Here is a 24,418-nt window from a genome sequence, read left to right as displayed (position 1 = left end):
ACCGGTTTTAATACCGTATTAGAAATTTTAGAAAAAGAAAGAAAACACAGGTGTTTCTTTGTTTTATTTGTCGGTTTTGTTAGCGAGTGTAAATATCACAAAAATTAATTTGTAGCTTATAAATTATAACAGTATATAATCACAAAAAAGTAAAGAAACATCTTATTTATTTAAATCACAAAAAAAAGTGTAAATATTACTATTCAGTCTGTGGTACTATTACAAATTTTTGAAATGTGATCTTAAAAAACATAATGCATCAATTGTACCGTCATTAAACCTGAAAAGTAATTTTGTGTAAAAATTACCAGCTGTCGAAAACGCTCTTTCGGCATCTACGTTGGTTGGTGGTACTGTTAGCAATGCGCGATATACTTTTTCCAAGTATTTACCTCTAAATCCCTCATCTTCAAATAAATCGATTTCTCATTGGATGGTTTTTGATATAGCTGATTCGTTGAAATTTTCTTATTTATCGCTAATTCTAATTTTTGTTCAAGAGACAATTCCTTTTCACTATCGACAGTAGTGACATCATAATCTTCGATAATTGAACCGAATTTTTCTGAATATGGATAGGTTTGTGGGTAAAAAATTTTAAGAAAATTTACTCTAAACTTAATCAGATTTGAATTGTTTATCTTCTTTTCTTCTTTTTCATTTTCAAAATCATTCTAATTATGTAAATACCATAAAACATTTTCTATTTCGGTATGCCCTTCTTCTGTGCGATTTTTCAATGTAATACATAATTCTTCAGATAGTGATGCGTGCTGTTCTTTCAGTGACTGCAACATGAAATTATTAACATGACTGCAACATGAATTTATTAACAGCTAATGCAACATGTTGCATTAGCTGTTAATAAATTAGAATCTCTCCGAAATAATGCCTCAATAGTCAGTTTTATTGCAAGTAGAGCTAATATAGTTCTGGATATTAAGTCGAATTCACTATCTGAAAAATTAATTTACAGGTTTAAGTCGATTATTGCGTTTTGGATTGGACTTCTCAGTTTCAAAAATCGTTCCATCATTAGGAGTAAACTGTTCCAACATGTTTTAGAATCTAATATTAACATATATTCTGTTTTATTTTCAGTTAGTATAGATTTTAGTAATATATCCTTTTTATAGAGGAACGTTTAAATATCTTAACAATTTTTTTGAACTTTATAAATTATAGGAAGCAATTCTTGATAGGTTAATATTTCATCCTCATTAGCAATATCTTCTTCAACAATCACATTGTCATTATCTTCATTGTCAATATCACTCTCACTCTTACTCTTTTCAAAGTTGGAAGTTCCGAAGTTTCTATATCCACAGTATTTGGATTCTTCTATTCTTTCTTTCTTTTTTTTTTCGGTATAATACAACTATTACTCCTAATTGAATTCCATGTGCATAGTACAACTGCTGATTTCCACCAATCAACTTTCTTCATAATTGTTGCTCCATTAGGCGTTATGGATACAATATTTTCTTTCAGTGATAATCCATGTTTCGCTAATTTAGATTTAAGCAATTAATTAAGCCATTAATTAGTTAATTAATTTCGCCCGTTAGGGAAACATAAAAACAAAAACCTATACTATTTTGCTATGTTCGCAATACTTGAACATATAGTGGAGACAATTTTAAAAATTTCTAGTAAATACCGAAAAACCGGTATTTAAACTTGTGAATACCGGTATTACAAAAGTGTACAAATGGCTCAAAATATCGGTATTCGGTATCCCGGTATTGCAATCCCTAATTCAAACAGATTGCTTTATTTATAACCAGGAAGCAGGCCTGGTGCAGGCTGAATCCAATTGTACTACTACTAGTGTGGTGCGGAATTTTGGAGGGGGGTGCCCGCTCAGGTGTCTTCCTCGTCGTCGGCTAAAAATGACGAGATCCATCCAAAATAGTCCTTGTATTGATGATATATAGTAGGTGTTTAACTGGTTATTCAAATTAAAAATACAAAGCAGTCTGCCCCTTCTAATCCTTTTCAAAGTCTTATGAACAGTTTAAATAAACTCTGCTAGATCATCCATAAACTTAAATATGCATCTACTTAATTAATATATTTAGTTAAATAGAAGGATTTGCAATATATATGTTTAAAAAATTCTGGGACATAAAAATGTACCTAATAAAATTAATGCATTGCTTCTAATTTTGATTCACCTGCGATTTTTAATGTTAACAAATTCCGATTCAAAACATGCTATATAACAGAATTTTATATAAATATATTATAGAAAAAAATTCAGGTAAAACTCATAAAAGCAGCATTTTGCCTGTTTAAAACTGCATGATAAATTTATTTTAACTAATTTCAGACAGAGAGTTTTCTACACATACTTTAATACATAAAAAAAATTAACTTGCAGTTTTTCATTTCAACAAATGTTTTTAATGCATCTAAATTATCATATTCATTAAAATAAATAAAATGTCTGTATACGCACAAAGTTAAATGTGTAAAATTACTAAGGAAAATCTTAATTTTATAACTTATGACCAGAAAATACAGCTACATATTAAAATCAACCATCATACTGATTTTTTTAAACACTTTTACCAAAGTTTTAAAAAGAAAAGCTAACTTAAGTTAAAAGTTAATAAATTGTGTTAACTTGAAATTCTCCCTAAAACCTCACAGTGAGAATTTGGATAAAAAGCATATTTTCAAATAATTCTCTTTTGCATCACAATCCAAACATTTCATAGTGTAGTTCTATGAAAGTAGAAGCAATTTTAAAGCTGAAAATGTGAATTATGAGCAAAACATAAATACACACAAAAGTTCCTGGCAAACAAAAACACTTTTATTTCAGATCTTGTTTTCATAAAAATACATTTTTCTCAAGGAAAAATGAATAATCTATTCAAAATACGACTACAATATTGCTGTTAATTTTCATATAAAATATATAATTTGCTCAAAAACGTCACCCAACATTGAGAATTCTTTCAGCTACAGAACTAAATGCAATGGCAGTGAAACAAAACAACCTGATATATTTTTTGTTATCTTGTTTAAATATCTTAGGAAAACAAACAAAACTGTGCTATGGCTTCCATTCAGATGTTAGGGAATAAATAACAATGACAGTCAGATTGCACTAAGTACAGAAGATATGAATGCAGACAATGCAATGGCACACACAGTTAATGATCAAGTATTCTGAGATTTCCAGACACAATCTTATTCTCAAGTATGGATCCTGGTGGTATATCTATTCGATCTCCATGATTTGCAATAATTATAACTGTTCCCTGAAAAGAAAATAACAATTGTTAATAAATCCCACTGCAGCATAAAAAATAAAATAGTTGAAAATTTTTCATTCATTTTCAAAAATCTTAAAGGCAAATGTTAAATTTCTAAAAACCAAACCAAACCTTACTTAATACTAAGAGTAAGAAAAGAAATAAATGTTATGTTTGTTCTTCTTAATTGTGTCATTATAAAACACAGAAAAATATTCACAACTACACTTGCATTTAAAATTTAAAAAATGATTAAGATTTAATAATTAATAAAATATATAAATTGGAAATGTCTATCAAATTTATAAATTTGATACATATCAAAAAATACCGAATACAATATAGATTTTTTTTACACAATTTAAAAATCTTGAAATATCTATAATATCTTTGAAAAATTTAGTAATTCTTACTGTATTAGAGCTTTATTTAAATTGCAAAATTTTACTGCAGCAATAGTTTTGTGTCCAAATATGGACAATATTCAAATTAATGTTCAGAAATATACTGCATGGCATCTACTTTCTATAGCGTGCAAGAAGTAGAATATCCATGGAACAAAAAGAAAGCTCCTCCTAAGAAATGCACGAACTTAAGGATTATTATACTTAGAAATAGGAGATTTGCCGGTATATAATATCTTTACCTAACCTTTAATTTCATTTATCTATCCTTTCTAAAATTATATTTTAAGTTTCTACAGATAAAATTTACAAAAAAAAAAAAAAAAAAAAAATTAAGTTGCAAATGAAAATGTTATGATGTTACATCTTAGACTAAAAGAAGAATATATATAATCTTGTAAAGAATTCAATTAATATAAGCAATACAGTGATATTCTAATTATTACCTTCAGTGATACACCTTTCCCAAATGTCACATCTCCAGAAACAGTCAAATGGTCCAACTCTAACATATCAGGAATACTGGCAAACCTTCTCAGGAATTCTTGCACCTGATTAACAAAAAAGATGTAAATTAGTATTTACTTTAAAATATTGAAAAGTTACAAGTACTCATTAAAAAAAAAACTACATTAATTGTAACAAAATTGAACATTAATTCAATACATTAGCAACATCATTATATTTCACAAAAACAACTCCTTCATTAAATTGCCTTTTAAATTTTTTATAAACTGGCTACATTCCATATCTGATAAATTTTGGACAGTGTTTATAAGAAAAATGTCATAAGAAATAATTCTACAGCAGTAACTTATTGCAACTGTAGCATATTCCAAATAATAAATATCAAAAATAATTCAAATAAACAATTAAATTTTTGCAAAAGAAAAAATATTCTTTATACATAAATCTATACATTTTCTAAATAAATGTGTTTAGTAAATGATACAGAAATATTTTCTTTGCGTTTTTTTTTTTTTTTTTTTTACTACATTGGATAACAAAACTAGTTGACTGAAAATATAAAATTTGGTCTTTTTAAATATCTTCTGTGATGTTGCAGATGCTTCTCCAGTGAACATCTCTTAAGCTCCAATGGGATACAAGAACATTAAGGAAGATTTAGAAAACATAATAAGTGAGATAAACATAATAAGCAACTTCTCCATATATATAAAAAATATTACATATCTGAGAAGAAAGCTATTGGGAGACTGCTTAGTTGTTACACAATTCATCTGTTAGGTGAATATCAAGATTAACTCTTAAAGTCTGCATTAAATTTGATTTATGTTTATATGAATATATAAAATAAATCTGCTTATTGACACAGCAGCAATAGTTTATATACAGACAGTGTTTATGACTGTCCCTCTCTGCTAATACACAAAATTCTTTATACATAAATATTCTTTATTCATAAATCTATACATTTTCTAAATAAATGTGTTTAGTAAATGATACAGAAATATTTTCTTTGCGTTTTTTTTTTTTTTTTTACTACATTGGATAACAAAACTAGTTGACTGAAAATATAAAATTTGGTCTTTTTAAATATCTTCTGTGATGTTGCAGATGCTTCTCCAGTGAACATCTCTTAAGCTCCAATTGGATACAAGAACATTAAGGAAGATTTAGAAAACATAATAAGTGAGATAAACATAATAAGCAACTTCTCCATATATATAAAAAATATTACATATCTGAGAAGAAAGCTATTGGGAGACTGCTTAGTTGTTACACAATTCATCTGTTAGGTGAATATCAAGATTAACTCTTAAAGTCTGCACTAAATTTGATTTATGTTTATATGAATATATAAAATAAATCTGCTTATTGACACAGCAGCAATAGTTTATATACAGACAGTGTTTATGACTGTCCCTCTCTGCTAATACACACTGTTTTTTTCTTTCCCCTCTAATATTCCAATTATTTCAAATGCAAGGGTGCAACAATACAGGAAGAGAGTAAATAAATAATACATTAATATAGTTTATTTATTTATTTAATGAAATATGTCAAAGGAGAAGCCACAGGTTTTATTAATCTTCAAAATGCCATAAGTTTTATTAATCTTCAAAATATAACTATTATCTTAATATAGTAGAAAAAAATAGATTTCGTTTGTAACAAAAATCTATGATTATTATACTACAATTAACTTGCAAAAATTATTTTATTTTCTTTAGATGTAAAAGATTATACATTATATATAAAGAGAGAAAGATTCTTTAAAAAAAATAACTGGTGCATTTACATTTGAATAAGTCTTGTTTATTTACATTTTATAATTTGCAATAAAAAGACTGGTAAAAAGACTCTCTAAAAAGACTGGTTAGCAATCCATACCTTAGCAAAATGGTTATCTCCTAATTTGACTAATGGCACAGTAGGAAATGCGCGCAAAGGGCTCATTACTAAGTATCCATTCTGCATGGAATATAAATTGCTTTTAACAAGCAAGAGATCTGAAGTCTTTTTGACAGGAAGGAAACGACTTCGAGGAACAGTTATACCTGGAAAAATAAATTCATTAGTCAACAGAATTCAAAAATTTTACAACTGACAGCTCTTTCAAATATTAATAATAACTATTATTATAAATACTTCTAATTGACAATTTTTGTGACATAATGGATTAATTAGCACATTTGCTTAAACAAATTCTTAAATATCTACATTTGAACATTTATGATAAAATATGTAATATGGCAGATAATAATAATAAATCCCTAAAATTCTTAAAATTGATTATTTTTTTGCGATATATTCTTTCTTTAAAATATGAATTATATTTTTAAAATATTGAGTTGATCTATTCATTTTGTCAGATACACAAATAAAAGAAAATATTGTGCATTTGGCCTCTAGCAATAAAATAAGCTTCAAGTGATTCCAAAAGCATAAAATAAAAAGAGGTAATTTGCAAAATAATTTAGGTTTTTACAAGTGTTCAATTTGTTAGGAAGATATTTGATCCCAAAAGATTCTTGTATTGCTTCAAAACAGGGCATGAATATTACTAAACTCAAATCATGACTTTCAATAAAACATTTTGCTTTTTCTTTTCCTTTCTTCTTTTTTCCCCCCAGATTTGTTATCTTTTTCAACATTTATTTAGACAGTTTAACAATTTTATAAACACTTCAAATTTTAATTTGATTTTCAGTATATTAAATAAATCAAAATTAATTTATTTAATATAATAAATAAATATCAAATGGACAGTTATATAAATAATTTTGTAAATATTTACTTAAATGGTTATAAAACAACAAAGTTTCGGCAGATTAATCTACCCAAGAAAAATTAATTTTAAAAAATAAAATATTTTATGGAAATTCTTTTTAAAAAATCAAAAGCAAGGAGGCAGTTTTAAGCAATTAAAACTATTTGTCTGAAATATGGAATTTTAATAGTATGGAACTAAGTATATATTCCACTATAAAAATCAATTTCAAATTTCCATTAAAAAAACTTACCAATAGCCCCAGTAAAAGCCTTCATGGCAGCACCAGCTGCAGTTTCTAATTGAATTACATTGATTCCACTATCAAGGTGCTATGAAAAAATGAATGTCATATCTTATTTAACTAGCAACCAGTGACTATTTTTTTTATACCTTATGTAAAAAAAAATAACTCAAAACTTACTTTGGGATTTACAATAATCTCCATGTCCAGTCCCCCTGAGCTCACAAGTCTTGATATGCTTTCCAATTTAATCCATAAATTATTTGTATTAAAAATTCTAAAAGAAATAGTTATATTATAGAGATATTAAGGAAAAACTATAATTACGATAACTTTTTTAAAAAGAGAACTATTTTTTTACTTTTATAACAGATTAACTGTTAGCTACAGAATTTACAAAAGTCTTGGACATAAAATTCCTAAAAATAAAGGCAAAATTATATGAGTGCGATAGACAAATTTCATATGACCTCGAAATTAAATAAAATGTTTGTAAGATAGTATGGAAATTATTGGGATAATAATCAGTATAATGATAAAATCAATTTTTCATTAAAAATCCTTAAAAAACAGCTTGCTTGTAAGAGCTTGTAAATATGTGTTAAGCTTTATTTATCATGCATACCTTCCAAAAAACTGGAACCATAAAATGGTTTAATATAACAATTTAGTCAATACAGATATATGTGAAGATTAAATTATTATATAAATTATTTCAACTGTTCACAACAAATTAACATTTTCTTAAACTATGATTGTTTAAAAATGAGATCACAGAGTTCAGAAATATATCATATTCATCTATACTTATAATAAAGCTCAGTGTGTGTGTGTGTGTGTGTGTGTGTGTGTGTGTGTGTGTGTGTGTGTGTGTGTGTGTGTGTGTGTGTGTGTGTGTGTGTGTGTGTGTGTGTTGGCGCTCTACAGGCCAGGTCATTTGACATACAGCTATCAAATTTGGTACATGCATACCTTAGAGGTCGGGAATGTGCACCTGGGGTCCCTTTTTTTCAAATTTTAATTATTAATTAAAAACTAACTTTCCCGCCAAAAAAATCATCCATTTTCCCCACCGCCAACTTTTCCGCCAAAAAAATCTTCCATTTTTCCCACTGCCAAATGAGTAAGAGTTCAGGTTTTTTTTCTCCCAACAGAAATGAGGCTAGGGTTAACGTTTTTCGGCGGATTATTTCAAACGATTCTGTTTATTTTCTTAATGTTTTATGCATTTAAAATTAAAGATTGTTAATTAATCCATGTTTCAGATTCATTCTGAAGTACTTTTGAATTAAAATAACACAGAATAAAGGAAATTAAAAATGTATAATCTGCATAGCGTTACCCCAACTGGCGTAGAAAAATTCACGCATTTGCGTTACCGTAAGTGGCGAAGAAAATTCAGGCGTGCGCATTCTGTTCCGATTGTTGCCATGACAACCATTATCAACGGACGATTTAAATGATTTTTAGGTTAGTTGCATGCTTTTGTAAGTAAATTGTATTTATGTTAGTTATATATTTTTTGTATATGCTTATAGTTTTAAGTACATCGTTTTTTAAGTAGTTTTTTTTAACCTGTTTTCAATGATTTAAATTATTTTTAGGTTAGTTGCATGCTTTTGTAATTAAATTGTATTTATGTTAGTTATATATATTTTTTGTATATGCTTATAGTTTTAAGTACATCGTTTTTTAAGTAGTTTTTTTACACCTGTTTTCGACCGATTATTTTAAAGGATTCATTTTATTTTCTTAGTGTTTGATGCATTTAAAATGAAACATTGTTAATGAATCGATCTGTTCATGATGAATCTGAGAAAATTTTGTTGACAAATTCTTGAGATAATACATAAATTAAGAAAGATATTCTTTAGTGCCCATAAAGTTTAAACGCTCTGTGACTCTATTATCAGTAATCATATTATTAAAAAAAATGCTTTGTTTCAGTAAAAAATATTATTATATTAATTGCAGATTAATCATTTACACTTTAATTTAATGTAAAGCATAAATTCTACGGGAGCTAACAGAAAATGAGAGAGATACAGATTACGTTATGACTGAAGGTCTTTATAATATTATGAATGAATTGAAATTTGAAATTTTGAAATATTTTAATGAAGAAGCTATTAAAGTAGGACTCACATAAAATATTTAACTATTAAAACTTTAACGAGCATTAAGATTGGCGAACCGGCTGGTCGCCAAAGGCGGCTAGTAGGTTTATAAAATAAATTAAAAAATTAAAACTGCCGACTAAATTTATTTTAAATGAAGAGAAAGAAGTCTAATAATAACACTTTTAAGGAAAAGAGTTATTATTAATTAATATTAATTTAAAAAATTGTGGCATGTATGTATCATTTCAGATTTGTGTTTATCTACAAAACAAGTGTGATTTGTGTTAGCATTATCAAGTTAATACTTTATTCATGAATCATTTAATTTTATGAATTTTAATTCATAAAATTCAAAATTCACCATTCTTCTAATATGATTTATTTTACTTCATTTTAATTGCTTAACTCTTTAAAGGACCATTTTTTTCTAGTCATATTATGTTAAAATATTTTTAGGCTTGAAATTAGAATAAGAAAAGGGATTCATTTAGCATATTAGATAAATTTAATTTGATTCATTAATTTGGTTAATTAATAATTAAATATCAAATCAAGACACATCATTTTGTGTAAAATAAAGAACTAAAGCATCTAAGTTTCTGTCTTTCTAAAAAAATTTGTCAGAACTTATGCCAACCTACATAAATCCATACAAAGATTGATAAATTTGGTGGGAAGCATACTTCCCACAGCCCTAGCAAGGGTTAAAATGATGCCATTGCTAGCTGTATAATTGTTGCTTCACCCAATGATTCATAAAATACTCCCAAATAATAATAGTAATAAGATTTTTATGAAAAAAATGTCTATCTCTAGAAAAAGACTGTTTTCTTAATTTTAGATATTTGGTGTGGGGGGGGGGAATTCAAAAAGAAATAAAATAAATGTTACAAGTAAGCAAATAAAATTATTTTTTAATAACGAATTATTTATAAATAAGGAGGAAGAAAACAAAACCAAATTCATTTTATATTTTAAAAAAAAGGCAGAAATACATTAAATGGAATACTAAAATACTAATTAATTAAATTACTTCTTACATTTTAACACAGTCCATAAATAATTTATATAATATATAGAGATAGATAGACAAATTAAATCAATTTTCCAAAAGAAGTCTTGCATTTAAATAATGTTACATTGCTAAATAAATACTTACTTAAATTTTTTCACACTTTTGAATTCATCAACCTAAAAAAAGACAAATTTAAAAACCAATAAACAAAGAATCACTAAATGAAAGCGTAAAAAAATTTTAATGGAGGAAATTAAAACTATTTAATTTATTAAAAAGTTTAATACATAAATTTTCTTTTTTAAAGAACAAGACATGATAAAGAAACTTTTATAAAAGAACAAGACAAAATAAAGAAACATACATGATCTTTTGGCACTTGAGCTATTTCCAGTAGTCGTAATTTTCCTTCATACTGAATTAATGTTCCACCCTAAATACAAATTAAAAAATTAAATAAAAAACAAAGGACTAAATAATACATACTCTGGTTAGGAATAAAAAATCAGAGAAAAAAATGTTGAAGCCAAGATTTATCAATGAATAAAAAAGATATTTTTCAAATTATATTCCATTTCTCCATATCTTTACTATAATTCAGAACTACATTGTCATTGCTAAGAACTAAAAACTATGTAAGCAGGTAAAAGTATTATTTTAATCAATTTTACTATATAACAAACAATAAATTAAGAATGAAGGGTTTTGGCAATAAAGTGGCTCTAAATTAAATTAAAAATGAAACCATTAAAATATCATTTATAAATATTACATGATTAGTGATCTCACATAAGACTTATAATTCAAATTAATCAAATAAGTCTAGCCAAATTCTGATATAGCATTTTATTGCTTGTTATAGTTGTTCTCAGCAGGTGCCAAGAAAAAGACCTTTTTTTGAAAATAACTATGAATTGGAGGGAATATATATATATATATATATATATATATATATATATATATATATTCTTTGCACTGTCTCAGTACCTTTGTATAATTTCTTAGCAAGAATTACATTAAATATGTAGAAAAATTACTGGAGCAAGTCTGTAGATATGCCACAAATTTTAAAAAAATAATAATATACCAGATAAACTTTTACAAAAAAGGCAGGATCATTTATTTTTCATAATAAAAATCTATGAAAACAATTTTTATACAATATCTTCTTGTAATAATCCATAGTTAATATTTTCCTTGTTGTTACTTTCATACATATTATATCATATTATTCATTACATATTACCAGCACTAATCCAACATGCATCCAACTTTGATTATCTATATGTCATCAAATCAAAAGTAAGAACTATTAAAATTTATACTAGCATGTTAAATGCAAAGTATTTTGAATAATAAGCTTTGTTTACAAAGATCCAATTGTTGAGGTTGAGAACTTTCAAAGTTTTATTTTCTAATAATTCTTGGAAATAGAAGTGTTGGGCACAGGGGATCAGTAGGCAAAATTCAATAAAATATGTAAAAACTAAATGGTCATAAACTTTCATATGAAATAATAATTTTAAAAATTGATACAGTTGTTTCCATTGGAAGACTTTGTCAATGTTTTTCTCTATAGAGAATGCACAGTGAAATAATATGTTCGAGATCTGTTACGAAACTAGAGAATAGCAAGGACAAGTAATAACTGATGATATATTTAGATGTCATAAACTTTCATATGAAATAAAAATTGGTAAAAATCAGAATAATGATTTGGACTACGGAACTCTGTTATGGGTTTTTTTCTTATTTCTAATACAGAATATAGTGTGAAATAGTGTTTTTTAGATTTCTAACTAAAATGGAGTGAGGGAGGTGTAGGTGATGATATATTTAGAGTCCATAAGCTCTCATATGAAATAAAAAATGACAAAACCACATCAATAGTTTGTGTTTGGGACTGTTTTTTTTTTGGGGGAGGGGGGGGGCATCTTCTTTATTTTAAGTACATAGATTGCAATACCTTTCAATTAAAAAAAAAAAGCAGTACAATTTTTTAAAAACAATAAAAACCTTCACGTCAGCATTTGTTTTGTCTGTTACTTCCATTACAAATTCAGGTGATGGCTTCTTAGCAGGATTTATCAAAGAGTTTAAGATATTTATGGAAAGTTAAGAAAAATCTTTAACTTTTTATATGATAAATTTCATTATATTTTGTTAAATATTGGCATGAAATTATTCATAATTAGTTTGCAAACAGTAAATAAAAAGGATACTAATATCTACAGTTGCTCCAAGATTATCTATGTTTGAAATGAAGCAGAATTCTCGACCTTCTTTGAGAAACATTTCGCACAGTCCTGATTTACAGAATGTCCCATAGAAGTCACCATGACCAGGTGGATACCATCTGTTATTTTAAATAGTTAGTATTGCATAGTCAATCAATATTTATTTACACATAGCAACATTGCACTAATAATAATAACAAAATATGCTAACTAACAACAAAAGCATGCTTACAATTTTTTTAAATACAAATCTTTACAATACTAATATGAATGCAACAGAAAAAGAAATTTAGTAATTTTTTAAGAGAAAAAAATGCTTGTATGTAATTCAGTGATTTAAAGATTTCTATTTTGAAATAATCAATAATATAAACTATGTTCACTACTTTTTGATATAAACAACATTAGATGTTCAAAAAACAGTTAATACAATGGTTTTTCAATAGGCTATACAACTTAAAAAGAAAATTCAAAGTATTTCAGCTGTCATATAATGAGAAAAAACATTTATGATAATGTAAATTACTTCAGGATAGTCACGTCAAAACAAAACTGTGCTGTTTGGTAAATAGTTCCTTGGCTAACATTTCCTAATGTATGTGGCTGCACAAAGCACAAATGTCTCAATAAAACTACACAAAAAAAATTATAAAAATTTAAATTTATAATAAATCTTGCCAATGGACTGCAGATTATATATAACACATTCTTCTTGTAATTTACTTTTGTAATACTTTTGTCAAGTATTGAAAATTTAACAATGATTTGAAAAGGAAATAAATTAGCAATTAAGTAGTAAGAAATCAATGCAAATTTATTTAAAACAATCTTTGGGATGTGATAAATTTAAAACATAGATTAACATATAATCCAATATTGCAGTCTTTACATTAATTTAAAGGCTCACTTTTCCTTTTCAGTAAACATTTTTCTGGAATGAAAAAATGCATCACATCTAAAAAATTTTGATTTTCCCTCAAGATCTATATACAATAATGGATATGTCTATTTTCAAGTTCTTACACAGTTTGTGCCTGCCATGCATTCAAATGCTGTTGATTTTAAAATAGCAAATTTTGTAGAAAAATGCTCTATCAATTTCATGAGGAAATCAATTTGGCAAATCTCCCTATCATTATGCTCATTAATATATATATAATATACACATATCCATGAAGTAAAAATAGTTTGCAATACCTTTTTTTTTTTTAATTGAATAATGAATCATAACATCGACCAAATCTAAACTTTCATATTTTTTACTGCATTTTATGATATATTCAAACTTAACTAAATAGGTTTCCAGTAATCATACCTTTTTGTCCTATATCTTATACTTTTTTTGTGCAACACAAGTATCTTATATGTATATTTCAGTAAAATAAATTTAAATTCACTTCTGTAGAAATATATGTATAGCTTGCATTGTTTATGCAGCAAGATGATCTGGCATACCCTTTATCCTTTTCATGAGTGCTGCACAATAATTTGTTTCTATAGTTAGGAATTTTTCTTTTAAAGAAGAGGCTTTAGAGGAAAGAGATTTTTCTTCTAAAGAGAAATTTGATCCATATATTTTATATGCTTTCGTCATTGAGAAAAGATTTAACTATTTCTTTTCAATAAGAGGTTTGTTTTCTTTCAGTGCTCCTTGCATGTACAAACAAAAAAATTCCATGTACATCTTGATCAAATAAATTATATAATTCAATTTTATACTTTTGAATTAGCTAATTTATACAATTTGATGTCTAAGCATGATACACAAAAAATGAATTATTCCAATAAATATATTTACACATTTGAACAAAAAAAAAAAAAAGGAAAGAACTTTTAATAATTATTTAAAACACCTAAATGCATTAAATATATGCAGTTCCTAAATGCATTAAATATATGTAAATGCTAATCTAACATTCTAAAAGAAAGTAAGAGATATGATAATTTAGTAACTCACGCTTCAGGATCTTCATCATCAAGTGAATAAGCAATGGGCATCAAACTCTCTTTATTAATCCTAGGATACCTAAAATATTAAAACGGTGCACTATAATACAAAAATGGGCTTTACCTTATTTCTTGAGATAAACTTTGCTTGCAAACAAAAATAAATTTTAAAAAAGTAAACATTATATAACCCAAATACAAGTGTAATAAATACCCAATGATAGGATAATAGTTCACATTCTATGATAACTAATATCATTTTATGTAAGTTGAAAGCATTAAATTTTCACAAACATCAAAAATATAATCCTAATTAAATAACAGGGTCAAAATTCAAACTTATATTTGAGGTATTTTAAGAAAGATAAAATAAACCTTTTACAATAAAAGATTAAATTATCAAAACTAAATAAACAAAATGTATAAACAAAATTGCAAACAAGAAATGTTAGCTCTAAAAAGAAAGAAAAAGGAGACACTCACTGCATGTATCATATGCTCATAAAAAATACATGTATTTTGCATTTATCACTACTTAGTTTATGCATCTAATATTACAAGAGATCATAATTTACTGCACTTAGGATCACAAATTTACCAAGCAAAATCTGTCACTAACTTTCTACAAAAAACAAATTTCTGTTGAATTTCATATTTTTAAAATTAACCTTTAAATCTAGCCTACTTATGGGCCTATAATATTATAATTTAAATGAAAACTATATGGATGAATCGTATATGTTTTACTTTTTGACCCTTGCTACCTGTTTATATTTTTATTTATATATCATTTAAAACTTTGTAATTTTGTATTCTTAACAGTTCCTTTTTTATGTATGTTTTAATTTGCCTTTTGGCTTGTATTTCCTCCTATACTGTTTTTGGTCCAAGCATTCTGTAAATGGAGTCAATCTCTGTAGTGGGCTTGCTTCATATAAATAAATAAATAAATAAAACCAAAATATAAAAAACAGTATATGCAATGGGGAAAAAATGGGAAAGATTAAGCAGAAGTATCAAGTAAAATAAATATCTAATCATTTGATGAGCTTAAATTGACAAACATTTGATAGAGACTTATGATGTAATGTGTAAATGCATTGAAATGAAATGATGTGTAAATGCATTGAAATGAAATGATGTGTAAATGCATTGAAATGAAATGATGTGTAAATGTATTGAAATGAAATGATGTGTAAATGCATTGAAAAATGAAAACAATGTAATTGGTTTGAAGTTTGTTATGGCACTTACAATAAATTTTGAAACCTTAATAACAACTACAAGAATATTTTTCATGGGGATGAAATCATTGTCTTTAAAAGATAATTATTTGATATAAAAATTGCTTTTATGCAATAATTTGCTCAGAAATTACTGCAGAGAAAATTCAAAAAGTCTACTAATCTATAAAAAAAATGAATAATTAATCAAATGTTGCTCTTTGAAAAGTTGATAATATTCATTCTTTTGACTTAAATAATAACTGTCTAAAATCTGTTTGAAATCAATAATGGGATATGTGAAACATAAACATACAATTAAATAAATTTTATTTATATTAAAATTTTAATAGTTAAGAGTATGACAGTATTAAAGAGAAAATTTGTCTACTGCAAAAATAAAGAATATTGAAAATCAATAAAAAAAAACAAAATATAGTCAATTACAAATCTGAAAATATAATGAAACATAGACCACATGAACACAACTCTTTTAACATTCAGTAAAAATTCTACATAGCATAAAATTGTCAACTTTTAAAAAGAAATTAACAGAAGAATATGTTTACCTACTTGCTCTGTGTAAAAGTGTGAATTTTTATTCGAAACCCTCTATATTTTCTTAAAACCTTTTGGGTATCTTCATCAGTATTGAATGAATTCATCAGAACCAGTGGTACATCAGCATCATATGTGTTATTCAAGTGCTAAAAAATATAATTGAAGTACATTATTATTACTTCAAAAGTAACCATATTGTAATCAATCTGTAAGATTTACAGTAGAAATTTTTTTAAAAAGCCAATTCAAACAATTTTTTTTAAATGGAAGTTTATGGAATTATTTGCAATAACAGTTTATTATAAGAATAATATGTTGTTCCACAGTCATCTTTTGAGGAATTTCAATTTTTAAAAATTTTGAAATTCTCTTGTGTTTAAATACAGATTTAAAATTTTTTAAATTATAATAAAGATTAAAACTAAATACAGGGTTTAGATCATTATTAAAGGAGTAACAATATCTATATGTTAATCAATTCAAATTCAAAGCAACACTAAAATAATGCAAAAAAATTTTTACAATGTTTTTTACAATTCATATTAAATAATACTTAGATAATTCTTCACAATGTCTTGTGTTTCTCAGAAACCAAAAAAATTACTTTAAAAAATAATGACAAAAATTAGTTTTATTATTATTACAATCTGTGAACATTCTATAGTCATATGTACTAATAATAAGAAACCTGCTGCTTTTATATTCATATAACACAAAATAACAATTAAATTATTGTTACCTGTCCAATTTAAATTTAAACTCTAATTATAAATCAGCAGTCCAAAAGAAATTTTAAGAAATTTTACGTACTTCAATTTGTTGAACTGTCAAATCCAAAAATGTGAGATCGTTCCTAACAGGAATAATTGATTTTGGACCAGTACAACCCATACTTGTCCCAAGTCCACCATTTAATTTGATGACAACAAGCTTGTTAAGCATATCTCTTATTGAATCAAGAGCAGGTTCAGCAAGACTTGCATAGTTTTTAATCTGAAAAAAAAAATTGAATAAGAATACAATTTTTTCAGTGTTAATATTTAAAACAAAAGCTATAAATTAACTGAAATCAAATAGTAGAAATAATATTTCAGCTGTTTCTTTCTAGCACATAGTCTTGTAGGACTTGCCACACAAATGCATACTCTGGTATATAAAATACAAATCTAGATTTATAGATAAAATCTAAATCTTACAGATCCACTAGACAAAAAAAGCAGATTATCTTAATCAAAAAGAAATTCAGTAAATTTACTAATAATTTCTAATTAGATAAATAAATAACCAAGCCTCTAACATGTCATGGAAAAATTACTATCAAGAATACATCATACCCAGACAATATCACAAATGAATGTTGCAAAATGAAAAGATACTCTATTAATAAAACCAAGTAATCCACCACCAAAAACTTTGGTTAACTCTACTGCCTTTCAAAAGAATAAACATCAATAGTAACAAATTTTTATTCAAAAAACATCGACAAGTCCAAAAATAGAATTTCAAATTTAAAAAAAGACATTTTTTCTTCTGCAAACAAGAACCTGCAACAGATTTCAAAAGACTGGCAAATTATCTAGAGTACATTTAAGTTTGACAGTTAATTTTAAGAATTCAGAGGCAAATAAGTATAAAAAAATATTTTTGCCATCCCGCAACTTCATTTTCAGACATTCCAATTCATTTAAATTATAACAATTAATATTAATCAAAAGACTGCAATTTTTTATAACATTAAGAATATTATTTGACTTTTGACTCTAAAGCAGATTTTTTAAAATTAGGATTATAAAGAAAAAAAAATATTGAAAAAAATTTATCACCAAGATTAAAACAATTATTAAATATATTCTGATTTCATTTTTACATAAATATTTATTTTGTTCAATAAATACTGTATCAAAAAAATCTCCAATATCACCTCTCTTTTGAACTCTTCAAGGACATAGAATCCCAATTTTAATATATTTTAATTTTATACAAAAAAAATAGTACTCACAGCTTCAGCAGGCAAAGGTTCAATCTTATCCCATTGTAATGATGGTCCTGTTCCTTGAAGAAATTGCTCAAACAACTTTTTGTAACCTGAAAATTCATGTTCATATCTCTAAAGGAAGGGAAAAAATTAAAAGTTACACAATCATATGCAAATGTTTCAACATTTTAAATTCTATTTAAAAGGTGGAAAGTAAATTAATAAGTTTCAAATTAAGAAGAAAGCCCAAAACAGAAATATAAATGATCTAATAAGTAATACTCTGGAACACAAAATATATATATAAAAGAGTAACTAATTTGTATACTTTTTTTAAAATTTCAACAGCTATTGGACCTAATATAAATGTTAGCTTATAACATTACTTTTCAATCATAATCAAAATCAGTATGTAATATTTAATGCCCATCAAATGCAGTAATCTTACTCATTTTGGCAAACCCCTATATATAGTACAATGCAATTACCTTGCATTTGACACATTCATGCTTTAAAAGTATATTCCCTAATTTGCTTATAAGCTATATATTAAGAAAAGTATATGAATTAAATTCATGCATTTAAAGTAATGTTATATAAAAGTAATCTAGAAAATTACACATGACAATAGTCGTTTTGATAGATAGTCTTAAGAAAACTAAAAAAAATTGCTGTAGTAAAAATTGCTGCAAGTTGTTGTTGCAAGTTTGTAAAACTTTAACTGTACAAATTTGCAAAATTAAATTTCATAAAAAGATCTTATTACTCCCAGTTGGGTACTAACTAACCTTACATGCATTTCCTATTTCAAAGAATATTAATGTTTAAATGAAAATATTCTTTGTAATATATCTTGAATAGAAATATAATCTGATAAATCAATATATTAGAAAAGAAAAATAACCTCAACAGAATCAAGTTTAAAAAAAATACACTCAATTATTAATATGATTATTATACATTTAATTTATGAACCTAATTCATTGTACAAAATAGTAACAGGAAATTCATTCACTGAGTGATTTAAAAGGCATTCAAATAGAAAGCAAATCAAACACAGTAACAATCATTTATTTGAATTGATGAAATTTATGTTCCAATTGATAGTCTTTGGAAATAATTGTGAAAAAAATAAGTACTTTTAAGTTTAATTAAATGTTTAATTTAAAAAAAAACATTTCTTATTGTTATCATTGTACATCATTTTTCCTCTCTTTTTTTTTTTAAAGAAAAAAAAAGCATGATTATCAAAAGAAAATCAAGAAATCATTGGGTGCTAACAAATGTATATGACAAAAATATCTCTAAGTCAAAATTTTAGAAGTTAACATCAATTTGCTGTAATTACAAAAATTTATTATTGTCATCATTTTATTCCTTCACATATTTAGATAATAAAGAACAAATTGCAATGCCATTAGACTTAAATGAAGAATTAAAAAGAGAAGCTTATTTCCCAATGCCATTGAAAAATATGAATCTATACACTTCCTATTTCATTAGTTCTGAATTATTATAATTCCTTAACATTACAAAACCTTTCGACTGCCCTTGCATTGTCTCTGGTAGACATATGCATAAAAAATATAATCTATATAAAGAATAGCATCATTATCAACAAAAAAATTTTTGAGATATACCTTGACAGTATTTTAAGCCAAAACAAAAGGTGGTTTTGTGATTTTTCATTTCATTATTAAGAACTATTCTAAGAACAAAGAAAGCTAAAAAAAAAACAAGTACAAATAAGCAGATAAGACTTGTCAATTATATCTTATTTACATAAGGACTCAAAAATTTAACAGCAGATAAATTTTTACACAGAAACCTTCAATGACTTTTTCAGTAAAATATTGAGAAAATTTCTTTCAAAAATGCTACTTTTAATAACAATGCATTCTTTAAATAGATTATCTATTTTATATTATGTATATGCAAGAGACAAGGCAAAAATAAATGTTTTTACATTATATTTACTGGTTCAAAAAATGCTATTGCACTAAAAATGAAACATTCAATGTAGATGATGATTAACTCAAAAAGATATTGAAGAATAAAATATTTATTAAATGAATAAAATATTTACTAATATCTGAGCTAATTTGAAGTTATTATATAATTTTTTCAGTACCATTTAATTGTACAATCATTTAATTTTACAAAGCAAATAACCACTTATAAAAGAAATAAACAGACAAATGATCATAGCTACAGCTGAAGGTTAAATTCTTTGAGAATTTTTTCAAAAGCAATTAAGCATTTATCAAATTACAGACCTATAGTATAAAAGCATAAATAAAAAACCTTTACTTCAAGCTAAATATAATTTTTATATAACTTAACTTAATGAAAGTTTCTTTATCCCTCCCCTCCCCCCAAAAAAAACTCCTTCAATAACAAAAAAAGTCAGAATTCCATAATGATCAGTGTACTCAGGGTTAAATTATCAGAACCAACAGTTTAATCCATCAATCATTTTGGTATAATAACTTTGAGCTTTCAGCAATGAGCTTGAAATAAACTTTTTAACAAATAATCAAAATCTGATAATTTAAAGAATGTTTTAAAAATTCAATAATAATAATCTCTATTAAAAATAAAAGAGAATATGTTCATATGAGAGAGAGAGAGGAAGAAAACACTCTACAGAGCAGATCATTTAACTAAGAGCTCCAAATCTCAAATGAAATTTGGAGCTCTCTCCCTCTCTCCAATCATCAAATATACATTGAAGAGGAATAATGTGCATCTGAGAGAACTGTTTTAAAATAATTAGGATTTTAATTAACTAAAAATTAAGTGATGTTTTGACAACCTTTCTATGATTATTTCTAACAGTATTATTGCATTATTTTAAGCAAATATTATTAATATCTGTTTCGTTGCTGAGCAATTTTTTCCTGAACTTAGAATATTGTAGGTGCACATTTTACTACAAAACTGAAATTCAAACTGTTTTTATTATTTTATCAAATATTTCCCCTAGTTGAAAACTATTATCATTTTATGCTAGAAACACAATTTTATAACATAAAGAATAAAAACAATTTTATCCCTACTGAAAACAAAAGGTTTTTATTATTATTATCTGTACAGTTTACAAGAATAATAAGTCTGAAATTACAGTACTCTAAAAGACAACTAATAATTAGAGCATAGATTATTACATAAGCAGTTGCATTTTTAAAGGTACTTTGATGTCATGGGGCTACATTTCATCAAAAAAGTCATCATAATGTGTAAAATAGAGGTAAAACTATTAAAATAACATGATTTTAATAGTTCTCACAAAAAGTAATTTTAAAATATTTTGTAGAAGGAATCATGAAATTATCAAGTTATATTTAAAGGATTTAATTGAACAAATAATTAGTATTTCCAGTGAACCAACTATTGTTAAAGGCAGTCAATGTTAAATAAAATAAATAAGGTACTTGGAATTTAAATAAGAGTGGAAAAGGTTGATGGACCAATTAAAGGATTTAGAATATCTTTCTTAGGTCAATGTTTCAAGAAGTGCAGCATTTAATAAACATAAAAGCAAACAAGAAAATAAAAAAATGGCAAAAAACTTTCCAATGAATTTGAGTTCACTGAAAAGTTTTTACAATCATTCAGGAATAATCTAATTATTTCCTGAAGGATACCAGTTTGAAATAAATTCAGAATATTAAATCTAAAAAGGAAAAAATTCTTTACAAAAAGACTAAAAAGCTTCATTACTTAGATTATAATAATTAAAGTTAAAAGAAAATTCTATTGCACACTTAGAAATTAACATCTACAAATTATCTTCAAATATTATACATAGCTGATCCAAAAGGAAAAGATTGGAAAGCATGAAAAAATGTATTAAACTTCCTGAATACACATAAAAATTTCTTCTAAAATTATTTTTTAAGAAATTTATAAACTGATAACAAATATGATATGTTTATTTTTAAATATCATAAGATTATATCCAACAGCACAATCATCTTCAAAGCTTACTTCTTTTTCAGTTGTTGCAGTTAAAAGCAATTTCTCTAGTTCATGAGACAACTGTATTTCGGCATCTTTTTTGGTCAACTCCTTGAATTCTGTTGTATCACTTATTTTTTTCTGATGTCCAAATTTCTGTAATAAAAAAATTAGAAAATAAGGTATCAAAACTGATATCAATTTTTATATCCAAATTCTATCATCAAAATAAAATAATAAGATAGTGAAATTATTATTTTTAATTACTAATATTACGTTCCATATTAAAATAAAAATTATTATTTAATGTTCAAATACATTAATATAGCATGTTTTATATCAAGCATTCTATCTTTGTATTAAATTCCCACACGGTTTGAAGGAAAAGAGCTATTTCAGTATTAAGAATTGCATAATGCTCACACAATTTTTAAAATTAAAATAATTTCTCTTTGCTTTTCAAAAAAAAAAAAAAAATGTCTAAGTAGAAGGGAAGGGAAAAATAAAGCATATAAAGCAACATTGGAAGTAAAATCATTTTAAATTACTAAATAATCATGAAAAAATTCTACTACACTGGAAAGATTGTTACTCAATTAAAGAAAAAAACATGAAGCATTAAAGATATTAATCAAAATAAAATAAAACTAACAAATTCTATCAATCATACTTATATTCCTTCTTACTCCTGGATTTATTAACCAAAACAATTATAATTACATATAACACATATTTTAAATATGCTCACTGCACATTCACTATCAACTCATTAGACAATAAAAAATAATTTCCTGAAAGTTCCCTTTTTTTAATAAACTTAAAAACTATATGAAAAAAAATGAATTATTATTGAAAGATTCTTTTTGAAAGTAGTGGTAATTAATAGTTTCAATTTTCTTTTTTTTCTTAGTGCAAAAAATTTCAAAAACAGACATGAAAAAGGTATGAATAACATATTCAATATTAAATTATATAATGCTTTAAAAATAATGAAAGGTTTCTATTATAGTTAAATAAATATCCGATAGACAATATACTCGAAGAACTGCTTTTCTTTGGTATGTATTTCATTTAAAAATATAGAAAAGAGAAATATTCTTTGGGATTTGATAATTAACAAATAGGACAAATAACATATATAAAAAAAATTTGAAAGTTCTCTACGATTCCTCTGAATTTAATAATTTGTTAAAAATTTTATAATTATGGGCAATTTTCCTAAATAAGCTTTTTTGAAAAATAGATTCAGAAAGAAAAAAATAAATCACTCACTGATTTTACTTCAAGATGACAAGTCATGTTTATTTTTAAACAGTGTCAAATCTCGCCCCGATGTATTGCAAAGAACATATAATTCGATTCTGTGACAAGAAAACAACCACAAACTTTAATTACTATATTATTAATAAGAACTTTAATTCAATGTGACCTGTCAGTGTCAGATGAAAGACATTTCAGTTTTAAAATTATATTTTTATGCGGCAACTTGCGGCTGCAGTTAAGAGAGTAGTTTCGAAACCGCAACACAGTATTAATGCCGGATTCAAAATAATAATAATAATAATAATAAACCAGAAAATGGAGTTTGTCTGTAAAAAGCATTTAAGGATTCTGAGCTGTTAGTGCCGAAAGTTTTAGAACAGAGTTTCAATCGAAAGTCAAACATAATTGCGCCATGCCATCTAATATAAAATTGTGCAGCGCATTGTTGATTTACACAGTGCAGTTATATTAGCCGACAGATTTCATGACTAGCTTAACGTTATATGAATCTGAAGTGACTCTATAAAATAGTTTTTTATAGAGTTTTAAATCTAAATAGTTTTTTAAATCTTTTTTTTATTCAATTTCTCTTTGAACATTGTGCAACGTCTCTTAAAAATACCATACGAGTTACCTCTTAAAGAATAATTTCAATTGCTACAAAATCGTAAAAATGGAAATTTTTGCAAAAAATTTTTAAGCTCGGAAACGAAGACAGGTACGGATAATAAAAGAAAATTCAAAAGAAGCGGCGCAATGATAAACTTCAATGCATTAAGAAATAGCAATGCATATGCATTTATTCATTGCATAGAGAAAACAGAATGAGAGATGAATGAACAGAAGAAAATAGAATATAAAAGGATAATTGGTACAGCAACGATCTCACCAAGCGAACGTCTAATGTTAAAAACGGAATTTCAGATGACAGCAAAGCCGATTGGACCGATTACTTTTAATTGCTTTTA

General features: G+C 25.7%; 1 protein-coding gene across 1 annotated transcript; it reads right to left on the bottom strand.

Moving 5' to 3' along the window:
* Positions 1-2,816: 2,816 nt before the first annotated feature.
* Positions 2,817-23,663, bottom strand: LOC129965913 (UTP--glucose-1-phosphate uridylyltransferase-like). Its single transcript, XM_056080194.1, has 15 exons — positions 23,460-23,663; positions 22,218-22,343; positions 18,252-18,359; positions 17,063-17,245; positions 16,265-16,398; positions 14,479-14,547; positions 12,508-12,640; positions 12,301-12,390; positions 10,649-10,717; positions 10,429-10,460; positions 7,330-7,426; positions 7,159-7,237; positions 6,026-6,192; positions 4,117-4,221; positions 2,817-3,272 (listed from the first exon to the last, which is right to left on the bottom strand). The coding sequence occupies exons 1-15, from the start codon at positions 23,484-23,486 to the stop codon at positions 3,165-3,167; spliced, it is 1,527 nt and encodes a 508-aa protein (XP_055936169.1). The 5' UTR covers positions 23,487-23,663; the 3' UTR covers positions 2,817-3,164.
* Positions 23,664-24,418: the final 755 nt, after the last annotated feature.

The sequence above is a fragment of the Argiope bruennichi genome, chromosome 4 (assembly GCF_947563725.1).
Source record: "Argiope bruennichi chromosome 4, qqArgBrue1.1, whole genome shotgun sequence".
In the NCBI taxonomy this organism is placed as follows: Eukaryota; Metazoa; Arthropoda; class Arachnida; order Araneae; family Araneidae; genus Argiope; species Argiope bruennichi.
This window is presented reverse-complemented; position numbering and strand designations above follow the sequence as displayed.

Bases quoted from the DNA above. Each gene is read 5' to 3' on its own strand.
- LOC129965913 (XM_056080194.1), bottom strand. From the start codon at position 23,486: ATGACTTGTCATCTTGAAGTAAAATCA. The intron at 7,427-10,428 runs GTAAGTATTTAT...TATTTCTTTTAG, and splicing joins AAAAGTGTGAAAAAATTTAA to AATTTTTAATACAAATAATT. The intron at 6,193-7,158 runs GTAAGTTTTTTT...TTATTTTTCCAG, and splicing joins GGCTTTTACTGGGGCTATTG to GTATAACTGTTCCTCGAAGT.